The sequence below is a fragment of the Amborella trichopoda genome, chromosome 11 (assembly GCF_054954075.1).
Source record: "Amborella trichopoda isolate Santa Cruz 75 chromosome 11, AtrichopodaSantaCruz75HAP2 v2.0, whole genome shotgun sequence".
In the NCBI taxonomy this organism is placed as follows: Eukaryota; Viridiplantae; Streptophyta; class Magnoliopsida; order Amborellales; family Amborellaceae; genus Amborella; species Amborella trichopoda.
This window is the reverse complement of record NC_142346.1, coordinates 48915425-48940581: the sequence shown is the minus strand read 5'-3', so window position 1 is coordinate 48940581 and position 25157 is coordinate 48915425. Positions and strand designations below refer to the sequence as shown.

Below are 25157 nucleotides of genomic sequence, written 5' to 3'. Positions count from 1 at the left end.
ATCCACGAAAACTGGAAAATTTTAGCTAGAAGAGTGCTTCCATGGGCTTCTTCTGCTTTTCTGGGTTTTCAAATTGAGGGGAAGAATTGGAGAAGGGAGCGATGCCATGCGTCCGTCGACTGCGAATCCTCATCTTCTTTCGGAAAAGTGTGCCCGAGTCTCTTGCTACCCTAGTTTTACCCCATTCCATTATCACCCAAGACCCGTTTGCCATCCTTCACTCGTTGCCCCAATTCACGGCTCTGGTTTTGCTCGGGTACTCATATGTTGGTAAACGTCTAGCAAAATGCAGCGCAGACAGCTTCCCCAACCTTCAAATTCTACTCCGAAGATGGAGGATTGGGGTCAGTTTTCGTCTCCTTGCTTTCCCTGTGAACGAAGATGAACTGCAGTTGCAGTTAATATTTAATGTTTGGACTGAATTGATAGTTTGCATGCTTCAATATTATAATGCACTAACCATGGTATTGTTGGACCAAACCATGTGAATTATGAACGTTTGTTGCCATTGGATTTGTAAGATTATGTGTGTGCTCATGAGTGTTCCATGCTGATAGACATCAACATTGTGTTAAAAGGCTTATCATCTTGAAATAGGGGGTTTAGAGTAAAAATAGTCTGTCTTTTGGAAGAAGATGAAACATAAAACTAGGTGATGAATGAAACTTTTCCCAATAATGCATATTTACCTTCGAAAATATTCCTTTTTATAAGTCTTTTGTGGCATGCAATGAGAAACAGAGCATCAACATATGAACTTATGCAAAAATAGGGCTCACTGGTTCTATGTGGATATGTTATTTGTTGATATGGGAGATGGAACCTTTATTCTTCCTTGTTGCTTATCCAAATCAGACCTCATAAGGGTGATATCTATCAACTTTAGAGTAGTATTTGTTTAAGTCTCTAGGACTGACAACATCTCTGTTAATTTTCAGTGGTTGTACCTTTTAAAATTCACAAGCCTCTGCCATTTATTGGTCTTTCTTTTAATAGAGATACTAGACTATAATGAATGTTTCTCCATGGAGAAAAAAGGACCATGAACTATGGCTTCATAGAGCTATGAGCTATCCTTGGATGCGTTTGGTTCTGAGTTAGCCAACTCATCTGCCACTGCATTTACCTTCTGAAAAATGTATTTAACAAGCTATTGAGAACTGGTCTTAGTTCTGCTAGTACTTTAGAAACTACTGATGGCTTTCCAAATTTTCTAGATCACAGTGGTAGTATCGAACTTTATAAAACTGATGGCTCATCTGCAGTTACCCCCATCTTACCACTGTTTTTGTTGGGTTTTGTGTGTGTGTGTGTGCGTGAGTGTGTAGAGAGAGAGAGAGGATCTTGGTAAGGGCAATTGTTGAGAAAAGGGGAGAGAGAGAGGGAGAGGGAGGAAAGAGACAAATTGAAAGGACGAGCCCTTGGGATGTAAAATGGAGAGATTTTAGGGAAAGGGAGAAGTGATGGGTGCAATACATTTGTTGGTTAGGAACTAAAGTCGAGTGCGGTAAGTTAGAAATTTTAGTTTACATTGGTCATCTTTGGGCGATTTAATTTGAATCAAAATACACATGCATTTCCAAGTTAATTAGTATCTAAGAAAAATATATTATCTATTTATTTTTTATCAAAACTCCTCTAATAGTAACACTCGTCAAACTGCAAAAGGCCTTGCAACAGACGAATGCACAAATTAAAGAGGCTTAGTACATAGTACTTGCCTTTTCATTTTTCCTGGTTGATGATCAGTTATTCTTTCTTTTGTTTGTGACTAGGTAGATAGGAAAATGTGGATCATAAAGGATGGGAATTTTATTTTTTTCCATGGTTTCTAAGGAAATGAATGTAAAACCCTTGAGAGCCTCAAGTTTAGCAACTGGTTTAGGCAATAATGTACTTATGTCTTGGTTTAAACACATGCCCATTCTTTAGATATATTTGATTGTGAAAGTTCTGGCATATTTTCTTTATTTCAACTAAAACCTTGACATTTTGGGTGTTGAAAATGGTTTTTCTTATCTCTTTTGAAGAGTGATGTGTATGACTTTTAAATTGAAAGCTACAAGGATTGATTTTCTAATACTTATGAGTAACTGTTAAGACTTACGAACTTTTTATTGTAGTAATCACATTGACAAAGTTGGTGAAATTTTTTGTGGGATTGCCATCTAGCTGGACTCTAAAAGTTGCACGAGTGCCTAAATTCTCATTCTAGAGGTAATTATTGAACTGGAGAAGATATTGTGTCTCATTTTTGTCCAAGATGCCCTTTTGTAGGGATTGTACTTTCTATTCAAATTTAGTCATCTCTTGCATTATTTGTGAAATTCATTTCTATTTGGAGCTCAATTTTACTGAACTTGTACCTGAATTGACGTTTGATATTCAAACCAGCAATATTTTCGGGAGAGGTGCAACTGTGTAGTGGAAGACCCTAAACCACTATTCTTCAAGCTACTATCAAACCATTTCAGGTTAGTTATGTCACTTTTTCTGTTCTATGATGTGACTTAATATTTCTAATGGGCAATCTCAATACTGATTGTGACATACATGACCAGATTGATTTCAAGTTAATTAAACCTTGGTAATGCACATTCCATAATATTGCTTTATAGCATGTTAATCATATTTCTCTCTCGAACTCTAATTTACGTGGGGAACAAAATGTCTTCTGAACTAGGGAATGTGAGGAAGGGGCTGTAGTCAAGATAAAGAGGAGGGTAGGTAGTGATAGTGGTGTTGATTGCAGGGTTGCGTGAGAAATTTCAAGCCTGGTCATGGAGCGAGGTATTGCTTGCTTGGATCACCATGATTTGACATTCATTTGGTGAGGTCTAAAATGCATGGACAGACTGTTTGTAGGAATAGAAAGATGCTTTTTTTTTTTTGGTGGTGGAGGAGGAACGGACAATGACGCTGTAAGGGTAGCGAACCAAAAGGCTAGGTTGTGGATGGTAAGGTTAGGGAATACCGCAGGTTGGGTGGGAGGAAAGGTTAGGTTGTGGTTGGGGAGCTTTTGAAACGCTTGCAATGGCCTTATTAATCATTTGATAAAAAATGAATGACAAAAACCAATTCAATTATTATTTTTTCTGTTATTTATCAATATCCTCATATACATATTTTGATAGAACCAAATGAGTTGGTCAATCATTATATCTAGCTGTTGTCAACAAGCATATATGTTGGTAACAAATATTCATCAATTTGTATCAATGTATACTTGGAGATTTGGCGGCTTTGGCAAAACTTAAGGCTATTAAGTTCTCTTTTCCAACCTGAGCTTGCTTAATAATGCTTTTTGTGTTTTATGATTCTAGTTTTTTCTTTGGCCTCAAGGATGGTGTTATAACTTACTGATAAGAAAATATACATTGTTTACAATCTTGTTTGCTCTATTGTTTTGTGTAAGCAATTAACTGTAGTGAAGCTGGACTTGGACATTGTTTACAATCTTATTTGCTCTATTGTTTGCTCTACATTTTTTTTTTTTTAAATATAGCACTTCGATTTTTTTTGTTGCTTTATCATTTCGGAATTTGAGGTGGTCTTTAGATTTGTTTTTGAATCCTTCTATTGATTTGGTAATTTAACATCGGGTTTTGGAGAGGGTGCTTAAAATTGTTTCTGTACGCTCTTAGTAGAATTCCAACATTTCCATGACAACTTCTATTCCAAATTATGTAGGAAAGAATAATAAGAAAAACATGGCTACCCACACTGTAACAAGTGTCTGCTTCAGATCTGTTCTTAAAATGTTGGACAGTCTACGTTTGTTTTTTTTTTAAAGTATTCCAAATGTATATAAATATAAAAACAATGCTTTGAAAGCATGGGATTTGTAATAATGGGGGCAAAAATGTGAATAGAAATTATTGAAACCTGGGATATTTGATATAAGATAAAAGATAAATGAAACTAGGACTTAGGATATCGCATTGGTACCCAGAAATAACTAACCACTTTGCTAAGCCAAATCTGTTTGTGTGTGTGTGTGTGTGTGTGGCTTTTTTTGCATCAAATCGAAGGAAAAAAAAAGTTTGGCGAAACTTTTTTTTTCATCCAAATCTTAGATTTGGCGGTTGTTTGATACTTGGATGTTCATTCGATGCCTTTGATTGTTGATTTGGGGATGTTAAGGTGAATTTGTGATAAAAAATTCGGGCTTTCAGAGGCCGTGAAGAAATCGAGCACTACTTCACACAGTCGGTAACTTTTTATTCCTTCTTGTACAATAATATTGTTATACTTATTTTTGGGGCAATGTCTTCTTCCCAATCTTCTAGTAACAAGGATCCGGCTTAGAAATATGCTAAACTAAAAAATCCGAAGGATAGAAATTATGTGATATGCTTGCTCTGTGGAAATACTTATATGGGTGGTATTTTTCGACAAAAAGACCATTTAGCTGGAATTTTTGGGAATGTAAGAGCATGCCCACAAGCTACAGATGATATAAAAAAGGAGATTAGAGAATATTTGGATAGATTGAAAAAAGATAAAGAGAAAAAAGAAAAGAAAAGAAAGGAATTACTTGATGATATGCAATTATTTGATGATGATGATGATGATGATGATGATGATGATGATACGTCTGAAGTTGCTATGAGGCAAAGGGGTACTCATACTCCAACCTCAAGAGAGAGGGTTGTAAATATTGGTGGTAATGCTGAGAGAAGAACACCTCTCTCTAAGGGGCCAATGGATTCTTTTTTCACCCCTAGCCCCGAAATTGTGGTTCAAGAGAGAGAAAAAAACAAAACAAACCACAATTGACAATAAATATAAGAAAGAACAAAGGAAGTCGGTATGTAAGTGGATTGCAAAGTGGATTTACATGGCCGACATCCCTTGTAATACTACAACTTTGGATAGTTTTGCATGTATGGTCCAGGCAATTGGGCAATATGGCCCAGGACTTATTCCTCTTTCACTACATGAGGTTAGGGAGCTCTTGTTGAAGGATGTTGTATTTGATATGAATAAAAATTTGTTTTCTCAGAGAAAAGGGTGGGAGAAATATGGGGCCACTATTATGTGTGATGGTTGGTTCGATGGGAAATCGAGGCCATTCATTAATTTTTGGTTAACTGCCCAATAGGTACTTTTTTTTTTAAGTCTATTGATGCATCAGACAAGTCACATGATGGTACATACGTATTTGGCTTGATGGATGAGATTGTCGATTTTGTTGGGGAGCAAAATGTGGTACAAATTATCACTGATAATGGTGCCAACTATGCTGCGGCTGGGCATTTCTTGACTTTGAAAAGGAAGCATATGTTTTGGACTCTTTGTGCAGCTCACTATGTTAATCTTATGCTTAAGGAAATAGGTATAACATCTTTATTTAGTGGGGTGATTTTAAGAGCTATATTTGTTGTTGGATTTATTTACAATCACCATAGTCCTAAGCATGATGTGGTCTTTTACAAAGAAGAGAGAATTAGTGAGACCGGATATGACTAGATTTGCCACGTCATTTCTCACTCTTCGAAGCCTAGCCAAGCAAAAAAGTGCCTTGAGGACCATGTTTGCTTCAGAGCAATGGAGTCAAAGCAAATGGTCAAAGCATAAGGATGGGAGAAAGGCTGAAAAAGTTATTCTGAATACATCTTTTTGGAGTCAAATAATTATTGCATTGGAGGTGGCTCGCCTTTTAGTGAGAGTGCTTCGACTGGTTGATGGTGATGCGAAGCCCTCCATGGGCTACATACATGAGGCAATGACTAGGGCAAGAACTGAAATAAAAGATGTTTTAAAGGATGATGAAAATCTGCGCAAGGCTATACTTGAAATTATTGGTAGGAGATGGGATACCCAGCTTCACAGGTACCTCCATTCAGCCGGTTATTTTCTAAACCCATCTCTTCACTACAAGCACCCATCCATTGAGTCATATCGTGTAATAAATGGTGGGTTCTGAGATGTGCTGGAGAGGTTGGTGCCTGACAAAGATATCCAGGATGAGATCCAGAGCCATGAATTGATTAAGTTCAAGTTAGCCTTGGGAAACTTTGGGAGAGATATTGCCACTCGAAATAGGGACACTACAGATCCAGGTAAAGGCCAAAAGCCCAAAAATAATCTTACTTGTCTCTTACTTTATGTATAGTTCCATTGTTTATTTTATACCCTTAATTTTTAATTATATTCTAAATTATAAAATATTATACAGCTGCATGGTGGGCATTATATGGAAGCGAGACACCAAATCGACAACGTCTCGCTATTCGAGTGTTGAATCTCACATGTAGCTCATCTGGTTGTGAGCCCAATTGGAGTGCATTTGAGTATGTAAGTCCTTTACTCCTTATTCCTTAATCCTTATTTATTGAATTTCAATTTTCTAATCTAAAATCTAATTTATCTGATTTCAAATTTCTACCACAGCTCCATACAAAAAAAAGAAATAGGTTGGAGCAGAAAAAGTTGAATGATTTGGTTTGTGCGGTATAACGAGCGGCTTAGGGAGAGGTATGAAAATTGCACGAAGCTCAACCCTATTCAATTATATGAAGCTGATGGTGATTCTATAAGTGAGTGGACCATGGATTCCAGACAAGAGCGTGTATTTGAGGGTGAGGATCTTACATGGCTTGATGTCGAGCTAGCAACAGGGGCTAATGAAAAAAGCAGTAGAGGAGCTGCTGGGTGTAGTCGCACTCGCACATTAGCTTCAGAGGTCGAGGAGGAAGCTAACTCAGAGGAGACCGATGAAGAAGAATACATGAAGGCTGTCGAGGATGATATTGATGATGGGCATGACGACTCTCAAGATGACTTGTCTGAATGATATTTGAAAAAATGAAGTTCAATATTAAAATTGACTCTCAAAATGGATGATTGTATTAAGTTAGTATTTATTAACTATTAACTCTTCTTGAGCTTGACTTTTGATTTGTATTTTGTAATATCATTATTTTGTGCTTATGGTTGTACTTATGGTTGTTGATGGTTGTGTTTAATTATAGTTGTGCTTGTGGTGCAAATTTGTGTTGATGGTTGTTGATTGTTGAATGCTTTATGAAGCTAGTTTCAAGTTTCTAGTTTCTATCAGGGGATAGTGGATAACTGGATACAGAATCTCCGACATCTAATAGTTTTGAAGTTAATCATTAAACTAAAATACCTACTATCACATATATCACCTTCATATTTTTTTCTATGCATTAACTTATTTTTTTAGATTTTTTAGAATTTTTTTCCATTTATTGACCGCATCATCGCGATGCGCTTGCATCCAGGCCGCATCGAGCCCCATCGCCGCATCGGCCCCCCACCGCATCAGGGCCGCATCCCGCATTTTAAAACATTGGCAGGAACTATGCTCTCACAGGATATTTAGCTGTTTCAAACCCATCCTAAGAAAGCAGGGCACCTAGTCATTTTCTAAAACTACAAGTGGGAACCAAGAGTTTTTCGATAATATAAAGCAGCAAATTGGAAATTCAAACTTATTTTCACGAAGAAAGAGTAATAAATTACCATGCTTTTACAAGTAAGCTCTAATCAATTGCTTCTGAGATATCAAATTGGTGGTCTGCATCTACTGCCTAGCTGGTGAACAATGTAATTGCATAGAAATCTTCTTTGGATATCCCCATATTGTATAAAAATCCTACATCTACATCAGAACAATGAAGAAAGTAACACTTTGAAGAAGCTTCTTCCAAAAACTGGTCATGATTCTTATTTAATGGTTACTAATTTTCTCTTAAAGCAAATAGGTACAACTAGCAGCTGGACGAAGATTGACTCCCAAAACACATATCCTTTTTCTAATATATTCCAGCCAATTGCCCAAAAGAACAGGGTTCCTAAATGAACTATCTTCACAAAATAATGCAACAAATAAATGAATCTATAAAAAAACTTAAAAAAAAAGGAGGAAAAACCAGCCATGAAATGAACCAACTCATTCCTACAGAGAACTTAAAATTCTGGATCAATTCACGTGCACTATGATCTATGCCTATTTCACATTAACTGTGAACTGTGCACAATAAATTATGTATAATTTAATAGTGCTCTAAATGAACATTTAGATATTTCCATATTACATGTCCATGCATGTGCTTGTGTGAGCAATGATCGTATGATTTCATAGAATGCTAATTCTCTATGTGTGTATCTTTCACAGGATATATACAACAGATACAACAACCAGATTGTAAAGGATCAAAGGTATTTGTATACTAAAGAATAGGGGATTACTATTGTAAGATTTCCATTGGCAAAGATGATGACAGCATGTTGCAAAGGCAACACCTCTCAGGCTGCAATTGTCTCCTGGTCCATTATGTTGCTGAATGAGGCAGCACCTTAAGGTAAAGTCTGCAAGCACAATTTAAATATGAAATAAGGAATGCAGTGAATTCCCGAAGCCAGTAATGCTGACAAAGTTATCTTCACATGCATTCCCTAGTTAATTATTGGGTGACAAACTGAATTTGCCAACCTGTGGCAGGACCACATAGATGTTTCCCAATTGCCAGGAAGAAACACCCCCTAAAAGTCTATACATTATTCAAGTCCAAATCATCAACTGCAATAGTTAATTTAGACATTAGATGCGCAAGGGGGATGTAACTGACAGTATTCAATAAATACATCTATGCATGTAATGCGAAATATTGTCTGCTTATCATGTTAACTGTGTTAGAAAACCAAATGAGCTCCCATTGAAAATAGCCTTCATTAGTTTAATAGTGATTATGTAAGGAACTCAAGGCCCCTGCAAGGTCCCCTGACCACTTGGCCCTCTAGCACTATTACAACACAATTTGTTTAATGAACTTTCAACATGCAAGAGCAATTTGAAGTTGGACCAATGCAGCCCATGGAAAAAGCATTATGCCATTACTTACCTGGTTATAGTATAAAACTCGACAATCCTCTTAACTTGATGGTGAAGCCTTTCAACATATTGCTATGAAGGGTAAGGGACCATAGCTAATGGATTATGGATGATTGCAATACTTCATGAACCCACATCTTAAAAGGGAGCCATGCCTCAGCCATTGGAGCTCATTGCAAAAGAAATTCTTTCTAAATGGTATTCCATCATTTCACAGAGACAATCAGGTATGTTGTCTTTTGATGAGTTCTTTTGTGCTTTGAATGGATACAAGTTGTATCATAGAATACTGCCTAAACTTTTCAAGATGAATATTATAGTTTCTACTGTTCCAAGATGAGTTGAACATGGAAGCTGAGAGAAACCATTATATTCTTACTAAATGTATCTCGTTTTGTTTTGTGCTTCTTATACACATGGAATATTGGATTTATGTTCATTTCCTATATTTTAATGGAAACTGCTAAATGCCTTCTTTCTATTGAAATTAGTGGAATACTGAAGCGAGATTCTAATGGGGAGGGAGCCTTCAATTGGTCACTTTTAGTATCTGAATGTTGGTCCATGTTTTGGGCATTATGTAATAGATTTGGTGCAGTTATTTTTTGTGCATGGTTCTTTGATACTTCAAACATGAAGAAAACACCCACTTTACTCATTTAAAAAATAGATCTGAAAGGGGAAAAAAAAGGCGGAACTATAAATCAAGACTAAATATCTTGTTAAGGCTTCTGGAATGACTGCTTCAAATAGACACAAGTATAACTTGAATTTTTTCATTAATGTTAACTAATGGCTTTTCATATCTCGATGGGCTTGCAGTACCTCACCTTGTAGCACGGTAGCTCAATTGATTTTGAAACTTTTGGTTCATGAAATAATGTATCAAATTTTACGATGAAGATGGAGGATTGGGGTAGGTTTTTGTTTCCTTGCTTTCCCTATGAAATGAAGATGAGTTCCAGTTAATATTTAGTGTTTAAACTGAATGGATACTTTGTATGCTTCAATATTCTAATAGACTAACCATTGTTCAAAAAAACGGACCGCCCAGCGCATCGCCAAAAGGCCTGGGTGCGCATCGCCCAGGCCTAGGCGGCCAAACTGGGCGGTGGTCCCTGGGTGGCCGCCTAGGTGGTACGGAACCCGCCTAGCTCCCAGCCCTGGGTGGCCGCTGAGGGCCTGCCCCCCGCCTAGAGGTGGAAATGTTTTTTTTTGTTTTTTGTTTTGATTTTTTTAAAAGATATAAAAGGTTAGAAGGAGGGGATTTAGGTTCATTTGAAACCTAACCCACAAGAACCCCTTTTAGAGAGAAAAAAACCTCCAGAAAACTACATTTCATTGGATCGAAGTGTCTCAAAGTTTAGAGTTCGAGCAATCAAAGTAAGTACAAAATTTTATTTTTTAGATTGATTGTTTTATTTTGAGATGTCTTCTTCAAGAGTTAGTCGGAGTGGAGATCCGGGTTGGAAATATGGATACAATCCGAATCCAAAAGACAAAAATTGCGTTAGATGCAATTTTTGTGAAAAAGATACAAAAGGAGGTATAAACCGGTTTAAGGAACATTTTGCCAGTATTAAGGGGGTTGCTGGCCCTTGTAAAAATGTTTATGAAGCTATCAGAGAGGAGATTAAGCAATATATGAGTAATGGAAAACAAAAACAGGAACAAAATCCTTGTCATCGATTTATCTTTGCTACTTCTAGAAGAAGTGATCCGGGTTGGAAGTATGGGTACAACCCAAAACCAAATGATAAAAGTTGTAAAAGGTGTAATTTTTGTGAAAAAGATACCAATAGGGGTATTAGCCGATTCAAAAAACACCTTATTGGTGTTAGAGGTAATGTTGCTTCTTGTACAAAGGTTCTTGAAGCAGTTCGAGATGAGATTAGACATCTTCTGAATTTAGAAGACCAGAAAAGGTTGAAAATAAGCCTTGTTCTATTGAAGTATCTTCTCTAGGTTCTAGTCAGAGTGGTGATCCGGGAAAGTATGGTTATAACCCGAATCCAAGTGATAAAAATCGTATTAAATATAATTATTGTGGAAATGATACTAATGGGGGCATTTACCTGTTTAAAAAACACCTTGCCTGTATTAAGGGGGTAAAAATGTTCCTAAGGCTACCGGAGAGGAAATTATACAATATTTGAGTTCAGAGAAGTACAAAGAAAAGGGTAGAGCAGCCAAGACTCCTAAGGCCTCATCTGCACAGGCTGCATATACTAGTAAGAGGAAGGTAGAAGAAGATGAGGAAGAAAAGGCAGATTCAGAAGAAACAGAGGAAGACGAGCGTTGAAGAGGGAGATGACTCTGATGATGATGGCCTCGACTCTAATGCATATGATTAGACTGTATATTTTCTAAATTTCTGTATATTTCTGTTGTATTGAGTGTTGACTTTTATATCCTACACTTGTATGGTTTTACAGTTTACTGTTTTAACAATAAGGATTATCAAAATTCTCTTCTTGACATGTATCTTTTTTTTTTTCAACTTGGAATATGGTATTTGGTAATTTGATATTTTTTTTCAACTGGCCGTCTAGGCACTGTGCGGCTTGGACCCCCCAGGCCGCCTAGGACCTGCCTAGCATTTTTTGATATGCTGGCACTAACCATGGTATTGCTGGACCAAACCATGTGAAGTTATGAACATTTGTTGCCATGGAATGTATAGGGTTTTATGCATTGTCATGAGTGTGGCTTGCTGCTGGACGTCAATATGTGTTAGAAGGCTTATCATCTTAAACAAGGGAGTCTAAAGTGAAAATAGTCAAGCCTTTTGGAAGAAGATGAAACATAAACCTAAGAGATGCATGAAGCTTTTCTCAGTAATGCATATTTACCTTAGGATATATTCTCTTTTTATAATTCTTTTCTGGCATGGAATGAGAAATGGAGCATCAACATGTGAACTTGTGCAAATATAGGGCTCACTGGTATTAAGAGGATATGTTATTTTCTGAGATGGGAAATAGAACCTTTATTCTTCCTTGTTTTTTATCCAAGTCAGATGTAATTGTCATTTAGAATTGGGTTGGTTTGGAAACGTAAGGGTGGTGTCTATCAATTTCAGAGTAGTATTTGTTATGTCTCTAGACTAACAACATATCCGTGAACTTTTAGGGATTGTACCTTTTATAATTGACAAGCCTCTGCCATTTAGTGGTTTTTTATTTTTTTTATTATTTTATTATTTTTTGTTAATAAAGATACTTGACTATAAGGAACGTTTCTTCATGGAGAAAAAAGGACTACGAACTATGGTTTCATATAGCTGTGACTTATTCCTAGATACATCCGATTCCCAGTTAGCCAACTCATCTACCACTATATTTACCTTCTGAAAAATGTATTTAACAAGTTATTGAGAACTGGTCTTGGTTCTATTAGTTCTTTTTAGTTCTTTTAAAACTATTGATGGCTTTCCAAATTTTCTAGATCACAGTGGCAGTACCGAACTTTTTAAAACTGATGGCTCATCTGTAGTTACTCCTATCTTACCACTGTTTTCTTGGTTACTTAAAAAATGTTCTTCTTTGTTCTACCAAAGAGCCCTCAATACTAAAAATATTGCATAGATCGTTTAATTGTCTCCTTGTTTGTTTCATGTGATATCCCAAAAGCATGCAACTCTAGTGCTTCTCTTTGCAGCTCCAACAAAAATTCAGCTTGATCATGTCATTATTTTCTCCGTGGTTGGTGGTGAATCCAATCTCTCTTGAGGCTTGGATCTCAAACGTTGAAGATCTGCGATTGTTTTTGGGTCAAAGGTTTAACTAGTTCTTCACGAGCTTTGGTCCTTTGATTTTTCATTATTTTTTTTTGGGTCAAGGGTTTGACTAGTTCTTCACGTGGTCTTGATCCAGCTTGGATTTTTTTTCACCATTTCGATTCTTTGAAAGACTCCATACTGTCACTAAGAAAGTGCTGCACAACTTTTTTTGCCCTCGCTTGCTCTATCACATTCATCTCCATCCATGTGACGTAATGGAAATGCATGTACAAGTTGTAATTCAAAAAAAAGAAAAAAAAAACTAGACTGACATTTTTTATCATATTGTGCACAACATGAGACACCCACCTCTTCTTCCTCTAAGATATTACATTTGTTTACCAAGACTAAACCCCTATGTTGGACATGATCCAGAGTTATTTGGACTTAGCTGGTCACCAGCCCAAGCCCCGATGGAGCAGTGGTACTTTGGCACACCCTTCTTGAAAGGTGGACAATGTGACCTGGCAAGTCACTACCTATTAAAATTTTTCTATTTTTTCTTTTTGTATTGCCACAGGAATCACTCACAAGTCTCTGAATACAATATGAACCAAATAAAATTGCCAAGTACTCTCACTTGCTTGCCATTAATATTAAAATACATTCAAAATACAGATCTGGAAATAAAAATGCAATAGAATCGAAAGAACATAAACTAAGAGAATACCTTATACGTTGCTTCAGGTTACCCCCAAGGACTTAGTACACCCCACACCGGGTCTCCTCCACCAATGACCCACGGGATCTAAGTCCAAGAACTTGTCTCACAAATTTGGGAAGCCTAGGCAAAAACCAGTAGAGAGCATAACATAATATATGCTTGACCAAGGCTCAACACCTGGACATAAGGCCAAGGCCTAGTGCTATAGGCTAGGTGGCTTGGCCGTGCCACCCCTTGGCTTATTTTTCCTTCCTAAACCCTAAAGTTTGGAGAGAGAAGAAGCGAGAGATATTTAGAGAGTGGCGTGTCACTCCTTCAAGCACAAAGAGAGAGAGAGAGACAAGTGTAGAGAATGAGCCCCACCCATAGCTACTTTATATAGAATAAAGGCTAGGGTTTTGTCATCTTTGTGAGACTTAATCTTGACCTTTGATCTTGGAGATATGTGGGGTGAAGAGATCTCATCCACTCATCCCTTAGATCAGCCATTATGATTAAAAGGATGCGGTAGAACCATTATCCCTCAGTTTCCATAACTCCATTCACATCAAATATTGTGTAGAGAAAGTAATAAAGAAATCACAATTAATTTTTTTATATCTTCTTATTTTGAAATCAATCACAATTAATTTCTTACTCCTCCCTATTTTGAAATCAATCAAAATCTCTACACAAAAGGTTTCCTAAAATATCAAGTCAAAATATGGCATAATTGCAATCTTTCAGTTTAGAAAAGTTTGGAACAGGTGGGGCATACCACCAATGGGGTGTCCGTCTATGTGGGCCCTACGTCCCATAATATGGTGGGCCCAATGTACCCCAATAGGCCTCCAAATACTTTAAATATAATTTTAAGTAATAAAATAATTCTATAAAATCTCATGATATTTTATTTTTCTCTTTGATTAAAATATATCCAGAAAATTGATTTTTCTTAGTTAAAAATCATTTCTCAATAAAATAAAATACCTAGAAAGGTATAAAAATTTATTTTGATTATCTAAAAAAATAAGTAACATATTTAAATATATCTATGAAGATTTGATGTGAAGGATCCATAGAGTTAGGATTAGGTCAAATATACTAAAGACTCATCCTCTCTAGAGACGGTATTTCACTGCATCTTCTCAAACTAACCCAATAGTGGTCATGACCTACAACCTCTCACAAGGGTTCATTAGTGGACTATCAAATTCAACCAATAAAGTGAAGGAGATACAATTCTAGACCATAGCTTACAGGTCCTTCCTTGAAAACAAGTCCATGCCCCATTTTAGCAATATGCTCCATGGGTCCTTCCAACACAGTCCAGTGTTGCAGGGCGTTATCTCTTCTACACATGTACATGTCACACACCCTTATCCAAAAGGGCCACTTCCTAGATGGCTATATAGTGTACATACCGTATGATGATAATAATGAGGATTTAGGCCATTGTTCTCTCAAGCCATCCATCACACACAAGGGTATTGATGGGAGTGATTTTGATTGTATGGTGTTAGCATTTTAGACACTTGGTAAAATAAAAAGCTGTATTGCTAGAAAAGCTCATCCACACTCATTCTTCTTACATACTTGTTTGCTTTTTTTTTAGAGAGAAAAACTCTTTACTGCGATTCTCTTGTTGCACTCTTGCTCTTCAAACTAGTATAAGGCTTTCTTCTACACTAATCTACATATATGAGGGTTTGTCTTGAAATGTAATTTTCATTAAGTTGTTTTCTCCATTTTTCACTTTCATTTCTCAACTTTTGTTTTTGTTTTTCCCTTTTATTTTTCTTATTTTTGGTTTTTTTTTATTTTAAATGTTGTTGTCTTTGTAATCCATTTTCTCATATTTCAAGTTGTTTCCCATATTTTATTCTTCTTCCTCTTCCCTTGAGGGTTTTATTTAGGCTGGATTTGTGTTTCTACTTGACTGGTTTTATGGTTTTCTTGGTTCCCTGTGTAGATAAGTGGTCAAGATCCCTTGTCTAGTACTTGGCAACACTAGAAAGACAACTCTTCTACATAAATTGAAGAATGAGATAATATTCTTGCATGGGTTTTAATGATTCGATGTTTTTGTCTTTTTCATTATTTTTTGATTTGTGCTTTCTTTTGCATGATTTATTTCAAATCTTGTTTAAGTTGCGCAAAGAATGGAACTTTTTGATGAACAAAGAAAATAATTATTTGTATTGGTCATTCATTTGTGAGTCAGTTATCCAGGGTTTTCTTATAATAAGCACTTGAAAGAGACAAACTGCTTGTTCCTACTACAAAATGTGCCTGCCGAACCTGTCCACCTGTGCCCATCTTCCGGGATTCCTCCAATTCCTCCCTGCTGTGCCATAATGCTTGGAATACATACTAAAAACATTCAAAATGAGAAGATGACAATATTTAGTCACTCCAAACATAGAAAATTGAAACAAAAGAATGGGCATTAGCAAGAGACATAATGTTGCTGATTAGCAGTCACAATGTTGCTGATTAGTAGTGTACAAACATGTCGTGCTTGATACCCTATTTTTTGGGGGCCATGTTATACGCCATATGTCCATGTCCTCGTGTAGGCTGGGACTGATTGGTCATTTGGTTCCTTTTTCTCTAGTCTGATAATCGGAACATGTATATTGCTCCACTCTATGGGGTTAACTTCGTATTGACTTAAGCTTTCAAGGGTTTGAACAAGCATTTTATGATTTTTGTTGTGCAGTATCAGAGAAACGTTTCTCTTTCCACTTCAAAACCCTAAGAGCAATGCAAACTCCATCTAACTACCCAAAAAAAAACTACAAACTTGATCGTCTTCTCTCTTTCTCTCTGATTTTTGTTGGGTTATCCTAATAGCAATCGAAACCCTATCCTCTTTGATGAGGGTCATAAGATCTCAGACCAAGGCTCCTTTGAACGCTCTCTACTTGTCTCGAGTGCATGTGCGTGCAACCATAAAGCCTCAAGAATGTTTTCTTGCACACAAACAACTTGAGAGTCCTAAGCCACTCATTAGTTTAACTTTGATAAGGTGACCTTGGATTCCAAATCTAACTGAGTGGATTGCTCCGATATCTAATTCAACCTCATAGAATGCTAATTTTTCTTTTAATTATTTTTCAAATTGTTCCAAAATGTGTTATTGTGATGGAGAATGCTTTGGTTAATTTTTGGGAGTTTTTGTAGATTTTCGAAAATTTTGTTTAACATAAAAATGAATTTTAAATAATTATTTTAAAGAAATGGCAAATAAGGACAAACCTGAGCAACCCACACATGAGACCCAAATGGCCAATGGGTGTCCCCTCTATGGGAACTATATCATAATTATTTATTATTTAATGAGGTTTTTAGTTGTGGAGCTGGATCTCATGCTTTGATGAAACCCTAGCCAGTTGTGTTTTTTTTTTTTTTTTACAATGTTCTATAATTTTATTGCTTCAAAGAAAGTTACAACAATTCTAAACCAAAGGAATGTTTCTTAAGTATTCAAGCTAAGAGGCCGATGGGCCGAATGTCAGTTATCCCAAAGATTGAATGTTTCTTAGGTATTAAAGCTATGTAAGTAGAGTTTATCACTCTACTCAAAGAGCCTTATCCAGAAACTCATTAAGCAATTCAAATTTAGTCGAATCCCAAAATCTTTGGAAAAATGTTAAAGGAAACCCATTCGGACGTGGAGCCTTATCTCCTGGAAGTGCAAAGACTACCCTCCTAACCTCTTCCTTTGTAGCCCAATTTTCCAAAGAAGTAGCTTCCTCAACTGATAAACTCTAAAATTGCAAGCCAGACAATCTAGAGATAAAAGGCAATTCTTTAGAATACAGTCTTTGAAAATGGCTAACGAATTTCAGTGCCCAGGCCGACCTATCCTGCACATCCACACCTTCAAATTGAATTCCTGATATATCGTTCTGCCTTCTCCTCGCATTAGCTATAGCATGAAATATTTTCGTGTTCAAATCCCCCTCTTTAAGCCACTTAACTCTTGATCTTCGCATCCAATATATCTCTTCTGACCTTAAAATCTCACGAAGAGAATTCATAAGGCTCATTTTCACTTCTTTTAATTGAACATATGAACTTCCCCCATTGTAAACAACTATCTCTATCAGATCTGAACTCATCTGCACTTCCCCAATTTTTTTTTTTATATGGAATTTCTTCTCTGTTTTCCACTAAATAAGTTTGTGCTTGTTGTTCACCAACCTTTTATGAATTTGAAATCCATACTACCTTGGGCAGATTGAATTTTTCCAAGCATTCGAGATAAGCTCTATTACGTCTGCTTCTTCTAACCATACTAGGTCCAACCGAAAAGGCTTAGGACCCGTCATCACATTATCAATTTGCAAATTATCTACACTGTTATTTTACCATGTGTAATGCACTCCATTAATAGGCAGATCTTCAAGATAGTGCCGCATAATAAAATGATTCAAAATATGCATGGAATGGTTCAAAGATGAATTACATTATATTTCCACTTACCATCTAATCATATTAAAGTCTCCACCGATACAAAAAGGAAACTAAAATCCAAAATGATAGTAGAAATTTCATTCAGAAAATCCTCTTTCAAAGCATAAGAGTTTGGTCCATATACATTGAAACAAACCCATTTAAAGCTATCATTTAACCTCTTTCCCCCACCATAGAACCTAAGAGCTTAAGGCTCGTCAGGTCCCACACAGACCACAAACCACCAAAAAAACCTACAAGATCGATACCCACAAAATCTACTAGTCCCCCACCCCAAACATCCCTAACTAAAAAACTGAGGGAGAAGGTAGCTTTGTTGCTTGAAAAAGCAAAACATCTGGTCTATGAGACGAACTAACATTAAAACTTCACGCTTCTTCTTAACCTCCCCCAAGCCTCAAATATTCCAACTAATGAGATTCATTAAAACAAGATGAGGATCCATTTCTAACTTCCGGCCCCTCAGTAGAATCAGTTACCTGTCTCAAGGTCATGTATTGCTTCAGCCATTTTTCACTTGAGCAATGAACCTTGAGTATCCCAAAAGAAAATGTGCACTGGTGTCTATAAATATATATTGAGATCCATCCTAAACATTTTTAATGTTCTCTTTCAAACAACTCAATGCCTTGTTAGCATTCCCTGTTTACTTTATGAAATGAGATCTCCATAATAGCGGTGATTTCTTTGAACTCCCACTTTGATTTAGTAAGAATGGTTTAAAACAAGGACTAGGGTCAGTCTCGTGCTTGAGTCTCGAAACTTGGACTCTGCCAAGTTTGGCAGAGACTCGATTGAGTGAAAACTAATGGGAACTAGCGAGACTCGGTTGTTTCCTATAGTTTTCATTCGGACTCTGTTGTCCAAGTAACTTAGGCAAGCTCGGGTAGGTGCGAGTTAGTTCAAGTGGAAGGCTCAAGAATGGCAAGTGGTAGGCCCAAAAGGACATGGTTGGAACTAGTGAGAAAAAATATGGTGAGTTATAGCCTCACTGAGGATATGGCTCTTGATGAAGCGAAATGGCAGATCAAGATTCGTGTAGCCGACCCCAAATAGTTGGGAAAAGGCTTTGATGACGATGATTCATAAATCGTAAATCTTTATTTTTTTTTCTTGTTCTTTCTTTATTTTGGATTTTATTAAGCTACTTGTTTTGAATGCATCCTCTCCACCTGCTTTCCATTGTGCTTCCCCTTGACCATTGATTCAAAAAGTTGTCTGCCCCGTGCCTAGGCAGGCTACGGTGGCCTGGGGCGATTGACCATTGATTCAAAAAGTAGTCCACCTAGTGCTTGCTTAGGCTAGGGGGCCTGGGCACATCGTCCAAGCCTGAGTGGACCGATTAAGTGGGTGTCCCTGGGCACCCGCCTAGTACCTTGCCTAGGCAGATGGCCAGGGTACCTAGGTGGGTGCCCAGGGGACTACGTCTGCTTAGGTGCAAAAATACCCATCAAGTGGGGTATTTTTTTTTTGTTTGGATAATAAAAAATGCATATCCATGCGTGCAAATTAGGACTTAAAACATGACTACTGGATTTTTTTGGAACATTGCCCTTGCCCCTTTAACCTGGGCGGGCATTTTTTTGGAACATTGCCCTTGACTCTTATAGCCCTAGTGTCGGAGTTTGGATCATGGTTCATTTTTATATTGCATCTTTACCCTTGTTGCTATTTATGTGTTATTAAAACAAAAAATTTCCCTTTTTGTGTTTCTTTATGCTTTGTTCTCGTAGTTTCTCAATAATAGAACTTCATTCATGCATGTAAACTTAGTCATTTGGAGTCTTACTTGCAGCATGTTATGAGTAAGTGGATTGCGAGCAAGATGTTTTATGTTTTGCACGTGGCCTTGTGTTTGCACATGTGATTGCATGAGAGTTCCTTTTGGTTTGTTGCTTTTTTTTAATATATGCCGGGTTGCCTACTATCAATGTTAAAAAATGTAGATTCGGCCGCTTAAACGGTTTGGGTGCCTGGCGGCCTAGGGGCCCATGCTCTCACCTAGAGACAGGGTGTCCTCACCATTAAGACTTAAATGAATAATTAAATATATAAGACCTTAGTTTCACTTTCACATAAGATTTAACTCATTAAGATATCACATAATCATTTATTTATCAAATAAAGTAAAACAAAAATAATATAATATCAAAACATGACACATTGTACAAAAAATGAATCAATTATTCATAAAAGAATACAATATATGTTCAATTTCATTGTCCAAATGAGAAAAATTCAATTAATCACAAAAAAAGCAATCTTTTAACTACAAAAATGTAAATATAGCGTAAAAGAAAAAAAAAAAGTAAAGGAAAAAACACATGATTCATAACATAATATGTTGTGATCAAATAAAATCAAAACCCTCTTTAAAATATGATAATACTTTAAAAATATCAAAATCAACTATTAGAAGCTCCAAATCCACCCATGAACTATTGCCTTTGTTTTGGGAAGAAATAAAAAAAATAAAAAATTTATCGATCTTTCGATAAATCACAAAAGAGTGGTTTTTGGGGGGTTTTTCTTGCCCTAAAAGCCACGGTTTTTGTTTTAGGGGTTAGAATACCTCCCAAAACCCTTTTCCCCCCTTTTTAAGGGGGGGAAATTACATTTTTTGACCCTACCCAAGGTTTTTTTTCCGTCCATCCGCAAAGTGTCACGGGGGGCGCCTAGGCGGGCGCCCAAACAGTAGTGCCTAGGCGGCGCCTTCCCCGCCTAGGTGGGCTCCCAGAGATAGGGCGCATAATGACCCCTCCCAAACATCCTAGGCGTTTTTTGAATTTTTTCGCGTAGTCAGCAGCCTAGGCGATCGGGCGGCCAAATTTTTGAACACTGCCTACTATGTAGCTGTATAACTTAAAAGAAACTGTATTTTTTTTGGTGTTTTAACATTTTTGGAATTGACTTTAACATATGGATGGTTGTGGTAAATCTAATGTTATTACTCCCAGTTTCTTATGTGTGTATGTGTGCATATGTGTTTTTTTTCATGAACTTCTGCAATTTTTTTTTTTAGAACTTCGTGGCTGTCACTCGTGCCAGATTGTGTGTGGTGTTGACAACCTACTTTTTGCTTGGTGATTCGACACCTCACTTTTTTGGCTTAGTAGTGTAGACAACTTGAGGAAAATACAGAACAAATAGACAAACTTGTTCAGTTGCTCCTGTTAATTTGATTACATATTCTTGGGACCTAAGTGCTAATATACTGGTCACCTTCTGATATTGGTTGGAATTCACTTTCTTTTCTGCTTCAGAATACATATAGTAATCAATAAAAAAAAGTCATATACAAAATCACTGATTGTATAGCATTAATGGGTACAGTTACTCTACAAATGGAAAAACAATAACATGTCAAACTTTCAGATGCAAATGCTGACATCTGCGGTGTGCATTCCACAATTCAAAGGCTGTTAAAATTTTCAACACACTTTGAATGGAGGAATGATGCACCCCAGCCATGTGATTTCACATCTGAAGGTTTGGGGTGTAGTTAATTCTCCAACCAAAAAGTAACTGCACTCATTGTATCTGATCCCATTTTAAATTATTTTTTATTCTTGGTTTGCCAAGGAGGATTTGATTCTTTGCTACTAAAAATGTGACACATAATGTTTTCTTCAATATTATTTCACCTGAACATATTTATATGCAAATTTGACTTGATATGATAAAAATAAAATAATGAACTCTAATGCTGTCACAGGTCCGGCATTATAATCAAGCAATGCAACCTGATTTAAATTGTGACATGGGAAATGTGCACAAGAGTGAAATTGGAGAGAACATCAGAAGGAAAGATAAGATACAATTTCTTATCAATACAGTAAGTACGAGGGCCCTTTTGTGACAACTGTCCAAGAAGATGGGCATTATGGTCGTGTGATATTTTTCTGCCTGGTATTTAATTTGTGTTTGCTTTTCATGACCTGCTTTTTTTTCTTTATTTTTTCCTTTTTTTTTTTTGTTCCTTTGCTTGCTCAAGTATTCAAATCTTTCGTGTTGAATTTCTTTTTTTCTTTTTTTATTATAGTAATCTGAATTGTTTTCGTGGAGCTATTTCGTTAGTGGGAAACATAAGCTACAGAAATTAGAAATTAGACTAGATGGTTATAGGTGTTTAATATGAAAGGGAAACTTCAGTTGATTAGTTGGCATTTACTAAAAAGTGAGAATGCTTTAGGGTGTCTCTGTATTCATGAACTTATTTTCTTTAAAAATTGCGGCACTGTATATAAACCTTCATTTGAACAAACCCCAAATAGTTGAGAGAAGGCTCGGATGATGATGATCATCATTATAAACTTCGATTCACCTATTGGCTTGTACTTGGCCTGGTCCCGAACCGGGTCTTATCGAGTTGACCTGGCGAAGCTGGGCAGTCCTCTAAAGTTATGTGGAAATGATGAGTCGCCCATTTTTTTAAAACTCGTTGGGAGTCCCCAAGCTTCCAAGTCGCGAGCTTTCCAAGCCATCTCGATGAGGTATAAAACACAGCTTTAAATGACCTGGTGTCTCTGCAAACTATGATAGAGTCCTATACAAACATTGTTAGAAATCAATAAACTTTGTCAGCAAGAAAAGTGTGGTGGCTCCATAGCTATTTGAGGAAATTTTAAAGTAGGTTGCCAAGGTCAGGATCTCTTTCCACCCTCGTGAAGTGGAAGCCATGAGAACACTGATACTATTGCAAAGGATGGAGTTGACAAGTATTCTCTAATGGTATCTCATTTTCACTGTTACAGTATTTATCTTTTAAATTTTGTGAAGGAGATGTAATTGTCCATCCATTTTTTAATCTAATAAAACTCTGTTAAGTTTCTAAAAATGAACAAGAAAACAAGAACATAATAAAGAAACACTTTATTCAAGAGGTTGAAAGGATAGAGTATAAGTTGGTCTTTTAAGAGGCAAGTATAGATAATTCGGGTGGGTAAATAGCGTTTTGAGTGCCCTTTTCAGTTTGATCTTTTCCCCTTCCTATTTATCTGGTTTGGGTAAAGTAAAGGTGATGGATTTCCCATTTCTTTTGTAATGTTTGCGTATTTACTTGATACTTGGTTATTCATGCTTAAGAAATATTTTTCTTTTCGAAGTCCAATTGCATATAAACATTTGGTATCTGGACAGTTATACTGAAATAACTTTGCAAAGTTCTTTATTTGGTAGTGTTTTTTTCTCTAATACTTATCAAAGAAAGTGATTTGTTCGTAATGCCCACTTGAAAACCAAGTTTTTCTCTTTTCTAACATAACGAGTAATAAAAGTCGAGAAATTGAAATTGGCAGCTTCTTCATTTGAAAGAATCTAAAGATGCCGTTTATGTTGCTCTTGATGCTTGGGTTGCATGGGAAAACAAGTTCCCCATAGTTTCACCGAAGAGAGCACTGGCTATTCTTGAGAAGGAGCAACAATGGCACCGAATTATTCAAGTACACCCTCATTCTGAATTCTTTATACTTATGCCATAAATTTTCTTTGTAAATGTTCTCGGTTCGTTTTGATTCACCATCTAGTGAGACAACGATGCAAGATATATATCTGTTCATTCAGGTTTCTAATGGTAATTCCTGATGTTCTGCTCTCCATCATAATTTGGTACACAATGCAACCGGTGAGCATGTCTAAATATTGAGAAAAGCGTGGTTTCTATTAGTATATGGTGTCCGTTTTGTACACTTATTGTCAAAACATCAAGATGTTGCTACAAGTGGAAGGTTCTGATAACTAAGGTAACTAATAAAAAAGTCTCCCACAAGTAATGGGAAAAGGCAGCCTACATGTCAGGTGGTCAAGTACAAATATACATATATTAAAAGAAATAGCTATGTGAATTCTAGGGAGTAAAATAAAAAATTGTCTTCGTTCATTAGTATATCTAAATTCCACTTACAAGTGCCATATAACAATGTTGTAAATAAGAAACAAAAACCCTAAATACAACGTAGGATGTTTCTTTTATCTGCTAAATAAATACAACTCAATCCAAGGGCTGAATACAAACTTTTACTGTGAATTCTAATACAAATAATGTTCCTGAAAATTAATAGTAATAATGGCTATAAAATAAACCAAGAATAGTTGGGAAAACTTACTCGACTTTGCCAAGGTTTACCCCCTTAGCAATTGATACACCCCATATCTGATTACCTGACTGATTGTGCCCTCTGATCGTCTTTGCCTTACTGAATTCTTTGAGTCGGCAAACTCTGTAGGCAGTACCCTTTACAAATCTAGGGCTTGAGAGCACAAAACAAGAATAGGGTGTTCTCTAGACCCTTTTAAGGCCTTTCTACGGCAACGCCACAACTGGCACCTCGCTTGGTCGATTAGGCTTGGGCGTGTAGGCATGCCTTATATGGTTGTAAATCATCTTGGCCAATAGAATTTTAGGTAATCTGTTAGGTGAAAAAGACAATCAATTATCCCTTATTTCTACGAACCACATCCACTTCTAGTCAACCTAGGATAAGACCAATCAAAATGCATCCTATTAGTTTGACTAGGACTTCCATTTCTCTCACAAAAGATTGTAAGAATTCAATGTCAAAACGATTTGGTCGAATTTAACAATTGAAAGAATATTTTACAAACACAAAATATTCTCTATTCCCACAATATAAGGTCATATAATCTTTTTCAAATATTTCGACAAGGTTCTCTAGCTAGAAATTATTCGCTAATAACTTGGGGGAGATTTCCCAAACAAGTGGGAGACCTCAACCTACATGTGAGGCATCCCAACCTAGCGTCGGGCATTGGCCATGTGGGCCTCACGTCCCACCATTGTGCTTCCCGTATGTTTGAGACCTGGGCGCTTAATTGCCCCCCTCCCTCCCCCCCAAAAAAAAAAAAAAAGAAACACAAAAAAAATGTGGGTCCCACTCAAAAAAAAAAAAAAAAGGCCCCAGGGGTTTTAGAAATATGAACACTATCCTTTATAGGGTTTTTTACATCTGAAAACTACTATAAAAATTCATAAAATTTCTAAAAATCACAAAAATAATTCTTAACTTGAAAACAAAATTTCTAGAAGTGGATTGTTAGGGCACTCCACCCAACCCAGTACTGTGATCCTCAACTATCTTCTCAAACCAACTGAACAAGACCCATGACCTACAGGCTACAGTCTCATGCCAAGACTCATGATTAACTCATCAAAGCTGGCTAATAAACAGTGAAATCACAGTCTTTAAGTGTGGATTCCTTTAAGAGAAAGTCACACACACATATGACTATAATGCATGGGGAACTCTCTATGCACATTTACACATATCCCTTTATAGGGTATGCAGTTGTCTTGTATACATGCCATGTGGAAGTTTGTTGACGATTTAGCTATCACTCTCATAGGTCCACATCTGGACACATGGGACCAT

At 36.6% G+C, this 25157-nt stretch overlaps 1 protein-coding gene across 49 annotated transcripts in view; it reads left to right on the top strand.

The window, feature by feature from the left end:
• The first annotated feature begins 277 nt into the window (after nt 1–277).
• Nucleotides 278–25157, top strand: part of LOC110006713 (pentatricopeptide repeat-containing protein At4g18975, chloroplastic-like) — a 45716-nt gene continuing 20836 nt past the window's right edge. For 13 of the 49 annotated variants that reach the window (XR_016043927.1, XR_016043924.1, XR_016043920.1 and 10 more), the window contains exons 1-6: nt 278–344; nt 2124–2217; nt 2395–2474; nt 8147–9090; nt 21485–21604; nt 23067–23210. Coding sequence is in view for 27 of the 49 variants with exons in the window: in XM_088851364.1 (XP_088707490.1) it covers nt 8989–9090; nt 21485–21604; nt 23067–23210 (366 nt within the window). In the remaining 22 variants the exon portion in view is untranslated. Of the gene's footprint in view, nt 345–2123; nt 2218–2394; nt 2475–8146; nt 9091–9685; nt 9780–10443; nt 11701–12520; nt 12643–20791; nt 20853–20961; nt 21605–23066; nt 23211–25157 lie in introns of those variants that run through there. The other 36 variants (XR_016043925.1, XR_016043921.1, XR_016043910.1 and 33 more) reach the window with 13 other exon arrangements.